The sequence below is a fragment of the Vulpes lagopus genome, chromosome 7, assembly GCF_018345385.1.
Source record: "Vulpes lagopus strain Blue_001 chromosome 7, ASM1834538v1, whole genome shotgun sequence".
Lineage (NCBI taxonomy): Eukaryota > Metazoa > Chordata > Mammalia > Carnivora > Canidae > Vulpes > Vulpes lagopus.
In genome coordinates this window covers 5,395,811-5,415,584 of record NC_054830.1, presented here as the reverse complement: position 1 = coordinate 5,415,584, position 19,774 = coordinate 5,395,811, and the positions used below count along the sequence as shown (strand labels likewise).

General features: G+C 56.3%; 1 protein-coding gene across 6 annotated transcripts in view; it reads right to left on the bottom strand.

Moving 5' to 3' along the window:
- FBN3 (fibrillin 3) overlaps positions 1–19,774 on the bottom strand; it is a 54,679-nt gene that overhangs the window by 20,615 nt on the left and 14,290 nt on the right. For all 6 annotated transcript variants that reach the window (XM_041764601.1, XM_041764602.1, XM_041764603.1 and 3 more), the window contains 23 exons: positions 19,165–19,284; positions 18,888–19,025; positions 18,696–18,746; positions 18,348–18,473; positions 17,048–17,272; positions 16,738–16,863; positions 16,239–16,367; positions 15,083–15,208; positions 14,662–14,787; positions 14,375–14,497; positions 14,098–14,223; positions 12,970–13,095; positions 11,517–11,639; positions 11,194–11,316; positions 10,650–10,775; positions 10,418–10,540; positions 9,489–9,611; positions 8,915–9,076; positions 7,892–7,960; positions 6,790–6,915; positions 2,689–2,814; positions 2,151–2,300; positions 46–117 (listed from right to left, as the gene is read on the bottom strand). In XM_041764601.1, coding sequence (XP_041620535.1) covers positions 46–117; positions 2,151–2,300; positions 2,689–2,814; positions 6,790–6,915; positions 7,892–7,960; positions 8,915–9,076; positions 9,489–9,611; positions 10,418–10,540; positions 10,650–10,775; positions 11,194–11,316; positions 11,517–11,639; positions 12,970–13,095; positions 14,098–14,223; positions 14,375–14,497; positions 14,662–14,787; positions 15,083–15,208; positions 16,239–16,367; positions 16,738–16,863; positions 17,048–17,272; positions 18,348–18,473; positions 18,696–18,746; positions 18,888–19,025; positions 19,165–19,284 — 2,865 coding nt within the window. The remainder of the gene's footprint in view (positions 1–45; positions 118–2,150; positions 2,301–2,688; positions 2,815–6,789; positions 6,916–7,891; positions 7,961–8,914; positions 9,077–9,488; positions 9,612–10,417; positions 10,541–10,649; positions 10,776–11,193; positions 11,317–11,516; positions 11,640–12,969; positions 13,096–14,097; positions 14,224–14,374; positions 14,498–14,661; positions 14,788–15,082; positions 15,209–16,238; positions 16,368–16,737; positions 16,864–17,047; positions 17,273–18,347; positions 18,474–18,695; positions 18,747–18,887; positions 19,026–19,164; positions 19,285–19,774) is intronic.

The window sequence follows — 19,774 nt, the reverse complement described above, 5'->3', positions numbered from 1 at the left end:
GTCAAGGCTCTGGGGACAGATGGACATGGGGACATGGTCACTCACCAAGGGGCTTCCCAGTGTGGATGTCAATGACGAAGCCAGGGGCCTGGTTTCCGCACAGGATCTGGTAGTCCACTGGGCAAGGAGGAACAGGGCAGAGGGTGCTGGGGCTGCAGACTCCCGGGGAGGACACCTCCTCCTCTTCTTGGTCCCCACTCATCGCCTCCTCCAACCCTCGCAGCCCAGCCTGCATGTGGCCTCCCGATAACTAGTCCCTCTCCCTCCCTCTGCTTTGACCAGCACCGGAAGGGCTACGGGCAGCCCATCCACCTGGACAGCGTGATTTTCCAACACAGAGACACAGAGATGCAGCCTCTCTCATCTCTTGGCTACACGAGTGCCACCAACCACTCGTGCCCTCACCATAATAGGTAGACTCCTCACTTTGGACCTTGAGACCTTTGCCCCCTGGCCCTACCTCTCCGGCAGTCAACTCCCGCCCTCACCTTACACCGATTTCATTATATGTCTGGAGAGGCCCTGCTCCATCCTGTCACCAGAACTTCGCATATGCTGTTCCCTTTGCTATTTCCTAGCAGAGCCCGGTTCAGCCTTGAGGACTCAGAAGCCCACGGGGAAGGCCCCGTTGGGCTCCCTGCTGACCCATCACACTGCTACCAGAGAGTTGATGCCATCACCCTTGGGGTCCTCCGGGGCACCTCATGCTTGTTGCATCCCGTTGGCTGCAACTGAGAGGCTGCCAGGCAGCCCAGGTGTCTCCAGGCACACAGGACAGACACAGGCAGACATTCAGGCAGTGCCCCCTTGTCACCTTCCCCAAGGTGCCTGCCCTGGCTCTCACTTGCTCTTCTGTCTGCATCGTGATCAGAATGGCCCCTTGGCCGGTGTGGATTTCCACCTTGTCATATTCTACATGTACCTCAGATTCAGGTACATGAGATCTGGGCAGGTGCCTAAGTCCCAGCGTCCAGCCCAAGGGTGACATGTGATCTGTCCCGACAATCTCCTGGCCAGAGCTAGAGGTTTGTGGCTTCCTCCCAGCCTGCCCAAGCTTGGGTCTGTCCAGTTCTGTTTCCTAGAACCCAGAACAGGCTCACCTGTTCCCCCAGAAAAGCCCAACAGTGATCCCTGCTCCATCGTCCTGCACCGGATGGACGCTCACCACCCCCTAAGCTGGGGTCCACCCAGAACCACCGAGTGTGACCGTTTGGGGGAAATAGGATCTTGGCAGACGTCATCAAGAAAAGATGAGGTCATCCTGGATTAGGGTGGGCCCTGAATGCAATGACCAGTGTCCTTTAAGAAGAGACATGCAGACACTCGGGGATAAGCCCGCATGGGAAGATGAAGGCAGAGATTAGGGACAGAGCTGCAAGCTGGGGGACACAAAGATGGCCCAGAGCTAACCAGAAGCTGGAAGATGCAAAGACTGATTCTAAGCTAGAGACTCTGGATGGAGCATGGCCCTGCTGACCCTTTGGCTTCTGACTTCTAGTCTTCAGAACTGGGAGAAAATTAATTTCTGGGGTTAAAAAGCCACCAAGTTTGTGTCATTTGTTGCCGCAGCCCTAGGAAACAAACTGTCCTAGCCAGCTCGGGCGCTATAACAGAATGCCACAGACCAGGGTGGGGGTGGGGGTGGCTCTCATGCCTGTTCCTAGCCTGGTCTGGGGCTCAGTGCTGCCTCCAGGCCTTTGCTCATGCTGTTCCCTGCCCGGAACCCCTTCTTCATCCCAAACAACACTTTAGCTGTCCTCCCCAGAGCTTCCCGAGTCTGCTCCTTCCCCTGCTCATGGGGCCCCTGGTTCCTCTGACCAGTTTTGCTTTCCTTCCTGGCCCCAGGCACTCACTGACCCTGCCCCCCTCCCCCAAAAAAATCCGTGAGTCTTCAAGGATCTTTACCACAAATACAAGCTTCGCTGACCCACTTTGAATTCCCCAAATCCACAAAATAGAAGAAAGGGAGCTTTGCCCACCCCAAGAGTGATGATTTCCGTACATCGACAAGGACATAACTTCAGCCCCTCAGACCTCACCAGAGCAATGTAGGATGAGAGCTCATCTGGGTGCCCTGAGCAGGGTGTACCTTCTTAAATATTGCACTAAAAAGGACCAAGCTGGAAAGAAGGTTGGGGGGGTGCACTCACAGCTGGCAGGGGTGGGACAGGCCTCGCAGGGTCTGTTCCAGGCCTGGCCGATGTTGTACGAGCAGCAGCACATCTTCCGGGTCACATTAAAGGCCAGCTCATTCCGACACGTGCCGTTATAGTGCCGGAAGCAGATGCTCTTCCTCATGTCTGCAGTTGGGTTAGGAAGAGGAGGGAGGATAAAAGATAGTTAGCCAGAGGAAGAGAGAGCCAGATGGATGGGAACTCATTCATGTAACCACTTGAAAATAATTGGCTTGATGATTCCGTCCCAAGACACATGGGGTGCCATCTACTTTCAAGTTTTTGTTGGGCAGTGCACATCCTGAACAACCATTCATGGCAGCCCTGAGTCCCCGAATCCTGCATCTTGTTCTCTACTCTGACCAGCAACTCAAATACATATACCCTCCCTCTCTCTACTCCCCTAAACACGCCCCTCCACATTCTTCCAAGGCACGGAGACCCCTAGAAGTCCCTTCCACACCCAAGTGCTTTTCCCACAACTGTCTGTCTCCCCAGTCACCACACTTCATACCCATGCAGTTGTTGCCACCGTTGACTTGCAGGTACTCTGCAGGGCAGACACAGGTGTAGTTCCCCAGGGTGTTGTAGCAGGTACCAGGGCCACAGATGCCCGAGTGTGCAGAGCATTCGTCGATGTCTACAGGGGAGGGAGGGGCAGCATCCAGGAGTTGTCTGGATAACTCCCCGCGGGGAGCCTGCTTCTCCCTCTGCCTGTGTCTCTGCCTCTCTGTGTCTCCCATGAATAAATAAATAAAATTTTAAAAACATGCAGGCATCTCAGTGGCATGGAAAGATCTGACGTGGAGCTAAGTGGGGGAAAATTTACTATGATCTCACTTCTATTAAGAAAAAAACATAGGGATCCCTGTGTGGCGTAGTGGTTTGGCGCCTGCCTTTGGCCCAGGGCGCGATCCTGGAGACCCGGGATCGAATCCCACATCAGGCTCCCGGTGCATGGAGCCTGCTTCTCCCTCTGCCTGTGTCTCTGCCTCTCTCTCTCTCTCTCTCTGTGACTATCATAAATAAATAAAAAAAAAAAATTTAAAAAAAAAAAAAAAAAGAAAAAAACATGACCTCAGCCCATGAGTCAATTACATTATCACCAGGAGTGGGGCAGCCATGTGGTTCCTAATGTGAGGTGACAGGAAATGTGAAGTTCATGTATTTTTCACATATTGCAAAAATCTTCTTCTTCTTTTGATTTTCTTCAATCATTTAAAAAATGTAAAAAGCATTCTTAGCCAGTGGGCTGCACAAAAACAGGTGGTGGGATATTAGCGTGCTGGGAGCGGCATCACCAAAAATGGCAAAGTAAGGAACGCCAGGCTCCATTCCTCCACAAAAACTACTGAGCTGGCAAAAACTGACAAAAATCAACTTTTGCAGAACTCTGGACTCCAGTCAGGAACTTAAAACAACTGTGGAATCTGATATGGGAGGTTTCCTAAAGGATGCACAAGACAAAGGGGCGCCTGGCTGGCTCAGTCGGTAGAGCACATAACTCTTGATCTCGGGGTTGTGAGTTCGAGCCCCATGCGGGGTGTAGAGATGACTTAAAAATAAAATCTTAGGGGGATCCCTGGGTGGCTCAGCGGTTTCACGCCTGCCTTTGGCCCAGGGCACGATCCTGGAGTCCGGGGATCGAGTCCCACATCGGGCTCCCGGCATGGAGCCTGCTTCTCCCTCTCCTCTGCCTGTGTCTCTGCCTCTCTCTCTCTCTATGTCTATCATAAATAAATAAAAATAAATTTAAAAAAATAAAATAAAATCTTAAAAAAAACAAAGGAATCCACAAAACCAAAACTGTTAGAGCCAATTAATAAGTGAGGTCAGCATAGTTGCAGCATAAAAGACCAACATACAAATATCAGCTGTATTCCTGTATCCTGCCAGTAAGCCATCAAAAAGAAACTTTAAAAAATTGTGCTTAGGACAGCCCCACTGGCTCAGCGGCTTAGCGCCTGCCTTTAGCTCAGGGTGTGATCCTAGAGACGCGGGATCGAGTCCCATGTCGGGCTCCCTGCATGGAGCCTGCTTCTCCCTCTGCCTGTGTCTCTGCCTCTCTCTCTCTCTCTCTCCCCCCCTGTGTCTTTCATGAATAAATAAATAAAATCTTTTTTAAAAAATTGTGCTTATAATAGCGTCCAAAAAATTAAATGCTCAGGAAGAAATTTAGCCAAAGAAGTGCAGGAGTTGAATACCAGAAACTAAAAACATAACTGCAAAAAAAAAAAAAATTTAAAGAAACCTACAGAAGTGGAAAAACTGATCCTAAATTCATATGGGATTGCAAGGGAACCCGCTTACCTAAAACCATCTTGGAAAAGGAAAAACAACGTCGGAGTGCTCACACTTCCCAATTTTGAAATGTACAATGCTCCAGTAATCGGGACAGTGGGGTGCTAGCAGCAGGGTAGACATATAAATCAATGGAATATAATTGAGAGTCCAGAAATAAACCATATGTCACATGAGCTTTGGCACGGGAGCCAAGACCAGTCAATGGGGAAAGAAGAGTCTCTTCACCAAATGGTGCAGGGACAACTGGATGTCCACAGGCAAAGGGACGAAGCTGGATCCCTCCGTGACACCCTACACAAACAGTAACTCACAATAAATAGAAAACCTAAATGTAAGAGCTGAAATGATAACATTTTTAGAAAAAGACATAGGGGTAAATCTTAATGATCCTGTATTTGGCAATGGATTCTAGATGACACCAAGGGCGCAGCTATGGAAGAAAAAAAAAAGATAAATTGGTCTTTATCAGAACTAAAACCTGTTGGGCATCAAAGACCACTATCAAGAAAGTGACAGGAATGGGAGGCACTATCACAGTCTGATAAGGGTCTTGTATCCAGAATATATAAAGAGCTTTCACAAATCAACAACAAAAAGACAAACATCCCCATTTAAAAATGGGCAGAAGATATGAACGGACACTACTCCAGTGACATACAAATGACCAACGAGCACGTGAAAAGATGCTCATGAGTCATGAGTCATCAGGGAAGTGCAGATCAAACCCTAATGGGATGCCACCTCACACCCACGAGACAGTATAACTTTGAACAACGGAAAATACTATTGTTGATGAGGATGTGGAGAAACTGGGACCCTTGCACACCACTAGTGAACACATAAAGTGCTGTAGCTACTGCAGAAAACAGTTTGACAGTTCCTCAAACAAAATAGAACAGTCAAGAAATAGCCACACAACCCAGCGATTCCAGCAGTGAAACAAGCCATTCAACAAGGATCAGCGACCGCTACAGAATTTGCCCAGTGCCAATGAAGACTGGGGCTTCCTTATTCAAGATACGTGAAGACTTTCAAGATGGTAACAGCAAAATATTGAGGCACAGGTAAGCCCTTTGGAGAACAGGGTCCTATGCTACTGTACAAGTCCCATCCCCAGAGTGACTGCTGGGAAGGGCTGAAAGGACTGCAGCCCTCAAGAGCACCGCTGGTCCTGAAAGGCTGCTCATCCAAGGTCAACATTCAGGTTGAAGTCTCCCTACCCTGTGATCTGTATTTATTGATAGGACCTGCTCTTTCTCCCTTGATATCCTAAGAGGTGGGGGAGGCAGAGAGGAATCTTTCAAGTATCTTTCAAGTATTTGTGTTCTGATTCTGGTGCGAATGCTTCCACCTCCATGTACAACAGAAATCGGTGTTTTGATCTGAGATCCCTCTCTCTTCCTTCCCCATTTCCTTGAGTTTCTAAATAGTGCTGCTCCAAGGAAAAGATTCTGTCCTTGTGTGTCGGTGTCGGTGTCTGGCTGCATATAGGTGTTCAATTAACAATGTTGAAAGGGGGAGAGAGATTGAATTTATGGATGGATGAATGGATGGATGGATGGATGGATGGATAGGTGGATGGGTGAATAGCTGGAAGAATGGATGACTAGGTTGATGGAGGATGACTAGGTGGATGGATGGATAGAGGAATGGATGGATGGATGGATGGATGTGGATGGATGGACGGGTGGACAGACGGACTTGGTATAGTGCATTGGAAGAGCTCAGACTCAAGGACCAGAATGGCGGGGTTTCCCTCACTTACTACCTGGTGCCTCTAGACAAGTCACTTAATCTCCCTGAGCCTTACTCTGCATCTGAAAAACCGTTTCTTAAAAGGAACAGGCCCCTCATGGGGCTGTTGTGGTGAATGAACAGATGAGAACGGAAGGTGCTTGGTGCAGTGGTGACAGTCACAGACACCAGGAACTTGTTGGTTGTAACCACGATGCACAAAGGAGAGCAGGAAGGAGGCACGTGAAGCGCTGCTTGAAGGAACGGTGTGGCTATTCCCTCTGTGTCTGTCCCTTCCCATTCCCAGCATGGGTCCTCGAGCAGCATTTGCCCAAAGGAGGGAGAACGTGGCTTCTCTAGCAAAGCCAGGCCATTTCTGAGTGGGGAGGAAGTCAGAGCGAGGTAGTAGAGCAGAGGGCAGCCAGAGAAGCCTTCTCTGCCCTTCTGATGCACCCCCTGCTCGCCCCCCACAGCAAAGCAGATGGGCTGGCCCCTAGGGGCACGTCAGGCCCCAGTACCTGAAGAAGAGGTGCAACTAGGGAAGAAGGCAGGGGGGATGGGCCAGGTACATACTCACCCTCACAGGTGCGGGTGTCCCCATTGAGGTGGTAGCCGGGGGGGCATGCACACTGGAAGCTGCCAAAAGTGTTGCCACAGTCGCCCCCCTGGCACAGCCCGGGCAGCTCCTGGCACTCATCAATGTCTGTCAGGAAGTGAGGAAGCCGTGCTTAGAAACAAAGCCCCAACAGAGGACTCTGGGAACACGGACACTGCCCTGAGCTCTCCAGGGTCCCGGAGGGGCCAGTCCTGCTTCGTCGAGAATACCTGAGAGCTATTGGCTATCTGGAGGGTTCAGGAGGGCCTACCTTGGAGGCTGTACCTAGACTCTTTGGGGCCACCCTGAATTCATCCCCTATCTCTTCATTTTCTAGTCCATCCTCCCATCCATCCATCACATAGTTCCCTCTGAATGGATTCTCCAATCTTACTACTCCCTGTACCTAAAAGGATGGAGGGATGAGGGGCACCTGGCTGGCTCAGATGGTAGAGCACTGACGCTTGATCTCAGCGGTCATGATTTCAAGCCCCACTAGGGCATAGAGCTTACTTTTAAAAAAGGATGGATGGATGGATGGGTAGATGGATGGATGGACGGATAGGTGAGTAGATGGATGAACAGATGGATGGGTAGATGAGTGGATGGATGAATGTATGTATGCATGGAATACAGGAAGGGGGAGAGGGAGGGTAGAGGGAGAAAGGAAAGGAAGGAGGAAGGAATAGAGGATGGAAGACTTATGAGTGGGATGAGTGGGGAATGGATGGATGGATGGACAAACAGATGGAGGGAATTATGTGTGTGGATGGATGGAGGGAAAGAAGGGTGGATGGGGGATGGTGGACAAATGGATGGATGAGTGGGTGGATGGATGAGTGACGAATGGATAGACGGGTGGATGGGGGATTCATGAAAGGATGGATCAACAAACCAACAGATGGAAGAAGAGGTGGATGAAAGAAAAACCAAAAAATTCAGCACATACTAAGAACAGTTTGGTCTCACTGCCTGGCGTCTGGGCAGGAAGATGTGAGCCCCCCGCAACTGCGCTTTGGTGAGGCAGGGATGAGAGAAAGCTCAACCAGTGGGTACGCAGGTGGATCGCCTGCCAGGGACTCACCTTCCAGGATGACAGTGATGGGGTTGGGCCGGAAGCCCTCACCACCCGGGCACAAGGTTCTGTACTCGGCTGCAAGGGAAACAGGCTCTTCTGAGGGGCCGGGGGTGCATTTAGGTAAAGCCCAGTGGAGGCAGGTGGATCGAGGTCCCCTAAAAAGGCTCCAGGATGGGCCCTGCATCCCTCTACCACACCAACCACATCCCCTTACCTCCTCAGCCTCTTGGGGCCAAGAGACCTTGGCCAATCTGGGAGGAGGGGGCAGTGTGTGTGTCTGCGTGTGTGCGTGCGTGCGTGCGTGCGCACGTGCGAGTAAACATGTTCACATTCAACATGTGAATAGATGGACTGTGCGCTAGTAGTTGGGGGTTGAGAAGGGCAATTTCTTCTATCCTCAAACCAGACCAGTGTGACTGCAAATTTCCCCCACTGAAAGAAAGACCCTGGACTTGACACACCCACAAAGACACACACACCTGGATAGGTCACAGGTGTGTGAACCTGAAGCCTTTGCACATGCTATTCCCACTGGAATCACACAACCATCCCCTTGATCTGCCTGGAAAACTCCTACTCATCCTTCAAAACCTCATTCAAGCCCTTTGTCCCGGGAAGGCTTCCCTTACCCCCTTCCCCTCCACGGCCATCACTGAGCCTCAAACAAACCCTTAGGGCCGCTCTTCTCCCACAGTCCAGGGACCACTGGTTTATGGGTGAGAGGCAGTGTGCAGGGCTGTGGTTCATCCTTTTCTGGGCCCCCAGCGCCTTGCACAGGGCACAGAGGAACTCAGTGTTTGCTGACTGACTGAGGAAGGGAGTGATCGGAACACACCGAGAATGTGCAGGAAGGGATGGCAGAAGGAGACCCTCAGGCACAGGCAATGAACTGCCAAGAATATGCTGTGTGACCCAGGGCACCCCCTCTCCCTCTCTGGTTCTCAGGCTCCCTCCCATAGCAAAGACGATTCCCCGAGTCCTGGGGAGTGCTTGCCTGTGTCCCCCCCACCCACCCACCCAGGGACTCACTGGTGTTGGCCATCGGGCACAGTTCACAGGGGTTGCCCCAAGCACGCCCCAGGGAGCAACAGCAGGATGCTCGGGTGATGCCAACCCCGATCTCAGCAGTGCAGGAAATGCCGCCGTCCCCTCGGTCATGCGTGTCCAGGAAACAGTTCCCGACCCGGGTGTCTGAGCAGGCAAAAAGGGGCGGTTAGCAAGTGGCAGGAGAGAAATGGTACGTGTGTGTTTGCACCTGCGTGTGTAACTGTGGGGGTAACTGTGTGTGTGGCCGTGTGCACGTCTGAAACCCTGTACACACGTATCTGTGTACACATGGGACTGTGTGTGTCTGTGTGTGTAGCCTCGAGACAGAAGGGTGCGTCCGGGGAGACGGACAGGGAGGGGAGCTGTGGGTGTGCACCCCGAGAGTCGAAGGGTGTGCAAGAGCACTGAGCACAGCGTCCCGACAGGCAACAGGCTCAGCGGCTCTGACCAGGGACCAGTGCGCGTCCTGTTTGTCAGGAACAGGTGACTGTGAACAGGCCACAGCTCCGCCCATCACCTGCCATCAGAACCCCGGCTGGCGCCGAGGCTTACTCACCCACACAGCCCACCCCGCTGGGGTTCAGCTCAAAATCCTGGGGGCAGTTGCAGAGGTAGCTGCCGGGGGTGTTGACACACAGGCCATTGATGCAGTTCACGGGGTCTGCACACTCGTTGACATCTGTGGAATTGGGGGGGGGGCGCCATCAGTGGGGAGCCTTCCCTTGACCCACTTCCCTCCCGCCTTCTTCCTGGAAAGCTGAAGCCCTCAAGGTTGGATGTGGGGCCTGGGGTGAGGCCATATCCTCCCCTGGGAAGACACCCAAGGGGGCAGCGGCCTTTAGGGGCGACCCTGCCCTGACCAACCCCATCTCCTCCGGGCTCTGTTCCACTTGGCACAGACGTCTGCCCCTTGAAAGTTTCCCGGGCCCTGGGTTCCATGCAGCTATCACACAAAGCCAACATTTAGGTCGTGCTTTCAAACCAGGGGTTGGTTGGCAGACTCTTATCTGTGGGCCAAATCTGGCCCCCTGCCTGTTTGTGTAAATAAAGTTTTATTGGCACACATCCACGCCCACTTATTTACATACTGCCTGTGTCTGCTTCCAGGCTACAAGGCACTTGCGTACAGTAGACTGTGAGGCTGGAAGGCCCTATATTTTCTATCTGGTGCTTTGCTGGAAGAGTTTGCTGACCCCATTTTATTTTTATTTTTATTTTTTCCTGACCCCCATTTTAAATACGTAAGTAGATCATTTTGACGATCGTACTGGAGGGAGCACAGCTGCATTCATTCACCGCATTTATTCAGGAGATGATAGACGATAAGAGCGGAGGTTGAGGGGAACAGGGATCAATGGGGGTGCGGCTGGAGATGGGGGGTCAGACAAACCCCCTACCCCCTGGAATGGGGCATTCGGGAAGAGGTCCAAGGGCAGGGGGCCACGAGCCTGGTGCCCTCCCGTACCCACCGCCCTGCCCACACACCTGTGCAGTTGCCGCCGCCGCGGTCCAGCTCGTAGCCCCCACTGCAGACGCAGCGAAACATCCCGGGCAGGTTCTCGCAGCTCCCGAACACACAGAGGTTCCCGAGAACACACTCGTCCACATCTGTGGGGACCCCAGGTCAGCCCGCCTCGCCCGGCCGCCTGCTCCTGCCGCGCCCCCCACCCCGGGACCCACCTGCGGCGTCCCCCAGCCCCGCAGCCCCAGGCCTCACCCCGGCAGGCACGGTGGTCCTCCGTGGGGCCAAAGCCCATCTCACACTCGCAGCGGTACCCGCCGGGGGCATTGAGGCACTGCCCGTTCTCGCAGAGGTCCACGTCCTCAGCACATTCGTCCCTGTCTGCGGGACCCCAAGAGGCAGGGGGCTGGGGGCCCCACTGGCCAGGACCCGCGCAGGGTGGGTGGGTGGGCAGTCAAACACTTCGTGACCACCCAGGGCTCCAGGGAGCGGGCGAGCAGCGCTGGCAACTCAGACCCCGACTCGGGTAGACAGGGGACCGGGTGACGCAGGCCCCGGGTGGAGGGCCCCCAGGAAACAAGCAAGCGTTCCTGCTCCCCAACTCCAGAGCCCAGGGGAGAAGCCTGCCCCCACGCTCTGGGCCTGGCCTGTGGCCCCGCGGGCCAGAAGTGCATCCTCTCCAGCACCCCAGGGTGTGGTGTGCGGGCTGGATCGGGGCAAGTCGGGAAGCCAGCTGACCACCATGACCACCTCGGAATCCAGCCCCCGGGGTGTCCCTCTCGGGCCCTCCCGCTCTCACCTTCACAGGAGAAGCCGTCCCCCATGAAGCCCTGGCGGCAGACGCAGCGGTAGGAGCCGGGAACGTTCAGACAGTCGGCTCTCAGGCTGCACCCGTGCTCCCAGAAGGCACACTCATCCAGGTCTGCAGGACACGGAGCCCAGGGCCCCCAGGTGTGTGCATTGGGGGGCTGCAGGGAGGCAGACCCTCCGATCTCGGCCCTGACCGGCGCCCACCCCCACCCCCGCAGACACCCCTGGGCCCGGCCACCCCCACCCTGCCCCCCACCTGCCCCCGACCTACCTCAGCTGCTCTGCCCAGGCCGCCTGCCCCCAGGCACTCACCGTGGCATGCGAAGCCATCCCCCACCCAGCCTGGCTGGCACCTGCAGCTGAAACTCCCAGGGACGTTGAGGCAGGAAGCGTGACTGTCACAGCTGTGTCCCCCAAGCTCACACTCGTCCACATCTGCAAGGAGAGGACCCCGGTCGCAAGAAGGGTTGGGAACAGGAGAAGGAAGGCGGACACAGCATCCCCACAAGGCTGGAGCCTAGCAGAGATGGGGCCCCAGGAGCAGAGTGGGGAGATAGTATAGCCTCCTGGGGGAGGGCTGGCCCAGAAAGCCCCCCCCCCTCCAGTAGCTTCCACCTTCACCCAGGGCCCAGGAGAAAACCCCCACCCCCAACCCCAAAAGGCATGACTCCCAGCAGCCCTCTGAAGTGGTCTGAGATAGCAGCAGGAGAGGCTCAGGGTAGACCTTAAGCATAACCGTCCTAATGCATATGCCCTTGCTCTGAAAAGCGGGATTTCTCCTAAACCTGAGTTTCCGATCCTCAGGCGAGTCTGAAGTCGGCTTCACCCTTATACCCTCTGCAGTGCCCACCCACCGCCTAAGTGAGCTACTGGGCACTGCGCATTTCTTCACACTACTTCCACTGTTACTCGCCCAAATGTTATTTTACAAGCTAATCTTACGTCAATGACAGTCTCTAAAAAGTCATGGATCTGAGGCTGTCTTGCGACGTATGACCCTCACACCCATTAAAATAAACCGCCTAACTGTATATTTGCATCCTCCAAAAAGGTCATGCTCCAGCCCTAAATCCTGGAACCTGCGAACAGCACCTTATTTGGAAATAGGTCTTTGTGTCTTTGTGGATGTAAACCAAGTTAGTTAGGACAGGAGCCTCCTGGACTATGGTGGCCCTAATCCAATGGCTGGCATCCTTGTAAGACAGGAATTGGGACCCAGAACCCACGTGAGGACAGAGTGGAGTGACACATTTACAAGCCAAGAAGTATGGAGGACTGATGGCCCTGTCACCAGAAGGCCGAAGGACAGATTCCCACTCTGAGCCCCCGGGAGGGAACCCATCCTGCCCACACACCCTGATTGCATTTCTGGCCTCCAGACCGCTCTGGAGAGGAAATACATTTCTGCAGTTGTGAGCCGCCAGGCTGGGAGGAATTTGTTATGGCAGCCCTAGGAACCCTAGCCGACGACTGCTGAAATGTTCAGCCCCGTATCACTTAAAGCCATCAGGTTGGCATGCTTTGGGGACACTGCCATGGATGCCTTGGGGTGCAGAGGTCTCGCTGCGGAGCTGTGTGCTGAGAGGAGCCCCAGCGGCACCTGACGGGGTCCTGTTCCCACTTTAACACAAGACCCCACCTGTGGAAATCTGGAAGAATGAGGTCTGGCTGTGTTCAGCCTTGAGGGATGGGGCGGGCCCCAGGACCCCTGAGTTGGCTCCCAGAGCCCCCTGCACCAGCACCACACCGCCGACCGCCAGCTCACCAGAGCAGCCCGTGGCCCCCTTCCTGATGACGTAACCCTGCTGGCAGTGGCACACAAAGGAACCTTTTGTGTTCTCACAGTCCCCGTGGAGGCAAATGTGGGGGTTCAGGTCACACTCATTCACATCTGTGGGATGACAGGGGAGGGAGCAAGTGAGGGTGGAGGGGATGTGCAAGCGAGCATGGCTCTCGGCCCTGCAGTGCAGGCACCCCACATTGAGGCTCTCTTTGCCCAACTCCAGGACGGGGGAAGCTCCTTCTGGTTCCACCACGGGGCGACCAGGAGCATCAAGTCAACATTTCACAGCCCATATTCTGTGGTATGTATCAGGCATGTGTTCCCAAAAGGATGTTGAAGCTGAATGCATTTAGACCACATGGAGCTAAGCGAAGCTAGCCAGGTTTTTCTCTTACAGACCTTATCTGAGCCTTTATGCCAATGTGGATCTGTAAGAAGGGGATGGAGAGATAAAGCAGCTCCCTATTTGATCTGATCTGAGGCGCTGAGCACTCACTCCCTCAGACTCCTGCGGTTCAGAAGGCTAAGCGTCTCTGGAGTTGGATACGTCTTTTGGGAGTCACGCTTCTACTTCCTCGAACTTCCCCACTCTGGCCCCAGCTCTGCCCTGATGCGGCACCCAGCACACATCTGCTCCCTGGGCCTTGTGACGCCCTGCAGCCAGGACAGGACAGTGACCATGGCCTGAACATCCCAGGGTCCCCAAGCAGGGCTCAGGTAACACAGTCCAGAGTGCCTTTCCCGTCTTGCTCAGCCTCTTATGCAGAAAACACCTCGGCGTGCAGTAATCTTAACATGTAGCCCTGGGAGCAGGGTGTGAATCTGTGTGTGCATCAGGTACACGGTGAGCGTTGGGTGGACGTGCTTAAAGAACAAGGTTCAGGGCATCTGCCGCTAAGAATTAGACCCCACAGACTCTGGCACATGGCGGTCCGTTCAGGGCACTGGCGGCCATGGGCGGACTGCCACACTGCTGCAAAGCCGGTCTCCCTCGCCCACGTGTGACAGGGAAGGAGCTTGGTGTCTGTCTTGCCCACATGCCTCCTTGCAGAAGGTCTGTCGTGTGAGTTCAGATGCTGTCACCCCCACCCCACAGTCCCGGCTCCTCACCAACGCATGTCCTTGAGTCCGGCGTGGCCATGAAGCCATCATAGCATAGGCAGTGGTGACCCCCTGGCACGTTGGCACACTGGCCCCCATCGCAGATGTCTGGGTTCTCTGCACACTCATCCACGTCTGGGGGTAGGGGGCAGAGGAGGAGACTGGGCTGTAAGCAGGCAGGGACAGAGGGGGAGCCCCAGGGACCCTGCCACAGGGTCAGTGGCCTGTCCCAGGTCTGGGTGGCTTCACCTGGGCCAGGTGAGGTTGGTTCCCCCATCCCACACACCTGCACACGCCCTCCCATTGGGCATCAGAGAGTAGCCGTGTCCGCAGCCGCACCGGTAGCTGCCCTCCGTATTTGTGCAGTGTACGTCACACCCACCGTTCCCAGAGCGGCATTCGTTTATATCTGCGGGGGGCAGGGCAGAGGTGGAGAAGCAGGGCCGAGGGGCAGGGCCGGGCCAGGCATGGGGCTGATGGGGGCAGAGAGGATGAGCCACTGAGGCTGGGGCCCCCATCAGGATTAGGGGACGGCGGGCTGGCCCCGTATGTGGCAGGGGGGCGTGGGCTCACCCATGCAGCCCTGGCGGTCAGGTGTGCTCTGGAAGCCAGCATGGCAGGAGCACTGGAAGGCCCCAATGACGTTGACACAGTGGCCGTGGGGACACAGGCTGTCGCTCAGGGAGCACTCATCGACATCTGTGGGGGGAGCATGTGGATGGTGGGGGACGGGTGTGAGCAGGCGGGTGACAGGGACCCTTCTGCCATCTACGTGTCCCTGAGACACTCGGACACACATGCACACCGATGCATTCACACACACACACACACACACACACACACACACACACACACACTCAAATACACACTCACATCCCTCTGTCCACTCACCAGACTCACAAACGCACCCTATACGCACACATTCACCCTTGGTGGACACACATCCACACCCAGACACACACGCCTGACACTCGCATACCAGTTGCACACTCACCCTCACAGGCAGTGCCCTGGGCTGTCAGCGCATGCCCGGGAGGGCACTGACACTTGTAGCTCCCCTCCACGTTGATGCAGGTACCTCCCCGGCACAGCAGCGGGTCCCGCACACACTCGTCCACATCTGGGCATGTGGAAGAGAGCAGATGTAAAGACGCTGGCCGGGGTGGCTGTGCTGTGGCTCGTGTGGAAGCTGCTCCCTGCGGTCCCCGGCCTGTCCCCCTGGCTCCACTCATGAGAGCCTGGAGGCTTGGGGCTCAGATGACCCCAAGGAGCAGAACTTGAGCTGAAAGGAGCAGGGACAAGTGAACCCAGGAAGGAAGCTGGAATTCTCAGGGGAATCAGGGCCACCAGGCTGACGCTCCTGGAGTCACTGAGGGAGCCCCTGAGAAGCAACCCTGTAGGACACAGGGGAAAGGCAAGGTCCAGCCTCCAGGCATCAGTGTGGGGAGCAGGCTGTCCCAACACCCTCTTCGAACTCATGTCCTTCACTTCCTTCCACCCCTCTGACCCACCCTAGGGCCTTTGCACCTGCTGTCCTCCCTTCAGGCTGACCTTCCAGCCCCTCTGCACCACATAGACTCCCAGTCCCTCAGCCACAACCTCAAGCCCCCCAGCGCAGGACATCCCCGGGGACCACACTCCACCCCTCCACAAAGCGTTTCTCACAGTGACCATTTTGCATTACTCTGGGGATTAATCTTACTAACGCCTGTCTCCCCATCAGGTCATGAGCTCAGAGGGACTGGTCATCTGCTAATGAATGAGCTCTTGGCGGTTCCCTCAATAACGGGACACAAAATGTTTGCTGAATGAATAAAAAAAGGAAGGAAGGAAGGAAGGAAGGAAGGAAGGAAGGGGAGCTCCTCTCTCCAAGGCCCTTCTCTTCATCTACCGCTACACCTACCCTGGGAGAACTCACCCAGACCTTGGTCCCTAGGCCTCCATTCTGCAGGACAGACCTGACGTCCGGCTGCCTTTGGGGACACCACCCCACAGCACACGGATTTGCTGGGTCTCGGCTTCTCCCCACACCTGCCCCTCCAACACCGTCCATCAAAGCAACATCCCCACCACCCCTCCCCTCAGCCCCAAGACCCACCAGGCATCACCCTGCTGGGGGTCCCCCACACAATGGCCCAGTGGTCACCTACCCATGCAGTTCTTCATCAGCATGAAGCCGCTCTCATAGCCACGGAAACACTCGCACTCAAAGCTGCCTGGGGTGTTGACACAGGTGCCCTGGCCGCAGAGGTCAGGGGAGATGTGGCACTCGTCGATGTCTGGGGAGAGAGGGGCAGGGGTCGGCCTCCACATGTGTAGACACTTCAAAGGAGCCTGAGATGCCGAAGTGGGCAAGGGGTCAGGGGTAGGGGGCAGGGGTGAGGTGGGGAGGCAGGGGGCGCTGAGATGCTGTGACTGCACCCCAGACAAGAGCAGGGAGTTTCTCCCTGGAGGTCACCTTTGTCAGCCCCTCCTTTTACGGTAGGGGTCCCCTAAGGGGCAGAGAGGGTGGCAACCTGCCCTGGGTCATACAGCCGGCTGGCAGGCAGGACAAGACAGGCCCGCGGAACAGGTCTTGACTCCACGTCTGCTTCGAAGCCCCCGTCCCTTCAGGCGCCCCCCCAACCAGAGGTCAAGGCGGGCCCATACCTGTGCAGTTCCTGCCCTGGGTATCCGGGGCGAAGCCCCCCGCACAGGAGCAGCGGAAGCTGCCCACCGTGTTCCGGCAGGTGCCATGCACGCAGAGGCCGGGAAACGCCTTGCACTCATTCACATCTGCGGCAGGAGCAGAAAACGCTGTCGGTCAAACGCGTCCGCTGTCCCTGGGTCTGCTCCCCAGGTTTCACACCTCGAACTGCATGCACACCCTCCGCTCTCCCCCAGACACACTCCCCGCCTCGGGGCCCCGGCTGTGCTGTGCCCTCTCCCCGGCCTCCAGGCTCCCAGCGCCCCAACACACCTTTGTAGAAGGGCTGGCCAGACAGGAAGTCCCGGCTGGCGAAGCCCAGCCCCCGGGGACACAGGCTGGCAAATGCGGGGGACCCAGGCTCTGGGCACGCCTCACACGCGGCCCCCCAGGCGGCCCCCACTGAGCAGCAGCAAACGTCCATCCGGTATTTGCCGGGCAGGGCGGCCCCACACTCGTCCTCATCCCAACGTAGGAAACACGGCTCCAGGCGCATGTCTACATGGAGGGACAGTCATCGGGTCGCCCCCTCCCACCTTGCCGTGGTCTCCCTCAGCAGCATCTGTCCGCACCGCCCTCCCCAGCAGGAAGGAGCACGAGGGGAGTGACTTCCTCGTGCTGACACTTGACGTCACCCAACAGTGACAATAACTCGCCCTGTTGAGGTGCTTGCTAGGTGCCGGGTGCCATTCTAAGCTCCTCAACCCACTTCATCTTCAACCCACTCCACTCAAGACTCCCTCAGAACAACCTGATGGCAGGGGCACCTGGGTGGCTCAGTGGTTGAGCATCTGCCTTCCGCTCAGGGTGTGATCCCCGGGTCCTGGGATCGAGTCCCACATCAGGCTCCCTGCCTGGAGCCTGCTTCTCCCTCTGCCTATGTCTCTGCCTCTCTCTGTGTGTCTCTCAGGAATAAATAAATAAAATCTTTAAAAAATTTAAAAAGATGTTAACAGTGGCAAAACCAGGGAGCCCTCATCCAGCAGGGAAAACATCTCAGATCTCTGAGCCTGAGGGGAGAGCCATTCGGAGGGAATGTTGGAGCCCCAGATGCTGAGGGAGATTCCCGGGCATGCTAGGGGTGCTCGGTGAGCAGATCCGCCCCGTGTCAACACTCTCCACTTAATGAGAAGGAATAAATAAAAGTCACAGACGCGGCAGCCCGGGTGGCTCAGCGGTTTAACGCCGCCTTCAGCCCAGGGCCTGATCCTGGAGACCCGGGATTGAGTCCCACATCAGGCTCCCTGCATGAAGCCTGCTTCTCCCTCCGCCTGTCCCCCCCCCTCTCTCTCTCTCTCTCTGTCTCTCATGAATAAATAAATAAAAATCTTAAAAAAGTCGCAGATGCTGTTTCACAAGCTCTTATTGTTTGCAACGAGCCTCATTAAAGCGAAGTGAAAGGGTGAACCCCCAAAACAAACAAGGCCCTCTTTTGAGACATGTCAGCAAGAAATGAGTGCAGAAGTAGAGAGGCTCCCAGAGGTCTCCCCAAATCCCTTCTGTCCCTAGGAGGGGTCTCCAGGCACTGGGGCAGGGGCAGTGGAGGGAGGGCGAGGTGGCCCCGCGGACTCACCCACGCACAGCCGGCCCGTGGTGTCCAGCGTCAGGCCCTCGGGGCACTCACAGCGGAAGGAGCCAGCCGTGTTGAGGCAGCGTCCATTGGGACAGACCCCGGGGAAGACCTCGCATTCGTTCACATCTGGGCAGGGAGAGAAAAGGAGACTGTTGTCCTTGGGGAGGTGGGAAGGAACGGTGCCAGCCCCAGAGGCCGGGGAGTCTCAGGCATGACCCGGGTATCAGGGAGGGGGATCTCTGTCTCAACCTCAAAAGACTTCAGGACCCCAGGCATCCCCCATGGCATGCACCTGTCCACATGCAGCTCAGAGGGAGGAGTGAACCACAGAGTGGGGCAGGGAGTTACCTTCACAGGTGAGCCCCGTCATGCGAGCAAAGCCACGGGCACAGGCAGGATCTGGGGTTGAGAGAACCAGAGTGGGCACAGGAGCCACGCTCTCTGTTCAGACCCCCGTCCTCTCAATAGGCGTCCAGGCAGCCGCAGTGGCCAAGCCTGGGAGGTCCCCCAGAGCTCACCGGGGAGCTCCCAGGGCATTACCGGGCTCGCAGCGTTCGCAGGGGCTCCCCCAGGCAGCCCCGAGGGTGGCACAGCACTCGGACCGCAGGGAGGCTCCGGGCAGGTTCGCTTCACAGCGGCCATCCTGGACCTTCAGCCAGCACGTGCCCTTGATGCTGTCTGCAGGGGAGGGGGTCACCCGTGTCACCTCCAGCCCCCACATGAGCGCTGGCCCACAGAGACCCAGCCTTCCCCAGGGCGGGATGCAGGGCTGGGCAGCAGGGGCCCTGCCACTCCGTGGGACTCGGGGCCCTCTCACCTAGGCACATGGTGCCGGAGGGCCCCAGCCGGCTGCCCGGGGCGCATTCACAGGCGTAGGAACCGGCCAGGTTCCGACACGCACCATTTACACATGGGTTGGACAGGCACTCGTCGATGTCTGCAAAGACAGCCCCCCACTGGGTCCTGAGCTGTGGGAGGGGGAGCCCCAGCTGACCAGGGCCCCCTCCTCCCCAGGAGCTGTTGGGGTACAGTGGCAAAAGTTGCACACAGGTGTACACATATATCCACGCGTGTACTTGACCAGACAAGGCATGTACACGTGGGCCGGGTGGATAGGAGCGGAGTGGGCAGATGGGCACGCACATGTGCTTGCACGGAGTTGTGTTGGGCACCCAAGCAAGTGCACTGACACACAGGATCCTGTGAGCATGCACACGTGGCCAATGTGGGGGGGCACAGACACAGTGGGGAGCAGTGACCCTCAAGGGGGTCACAGTATGAGAGAGGGTGAGAGTGAGAGGCAGGAGGGAAGCCCAAGGAGATGGAGGCCTGGATGTGGCTGGGGAGCGGGCGGCAGGCAGCTGCAGGGCCTTGACCAGAACAGGGCCTGAGAGGGACACGTGGGGGACAGAGGTGGCTCAGGAGTA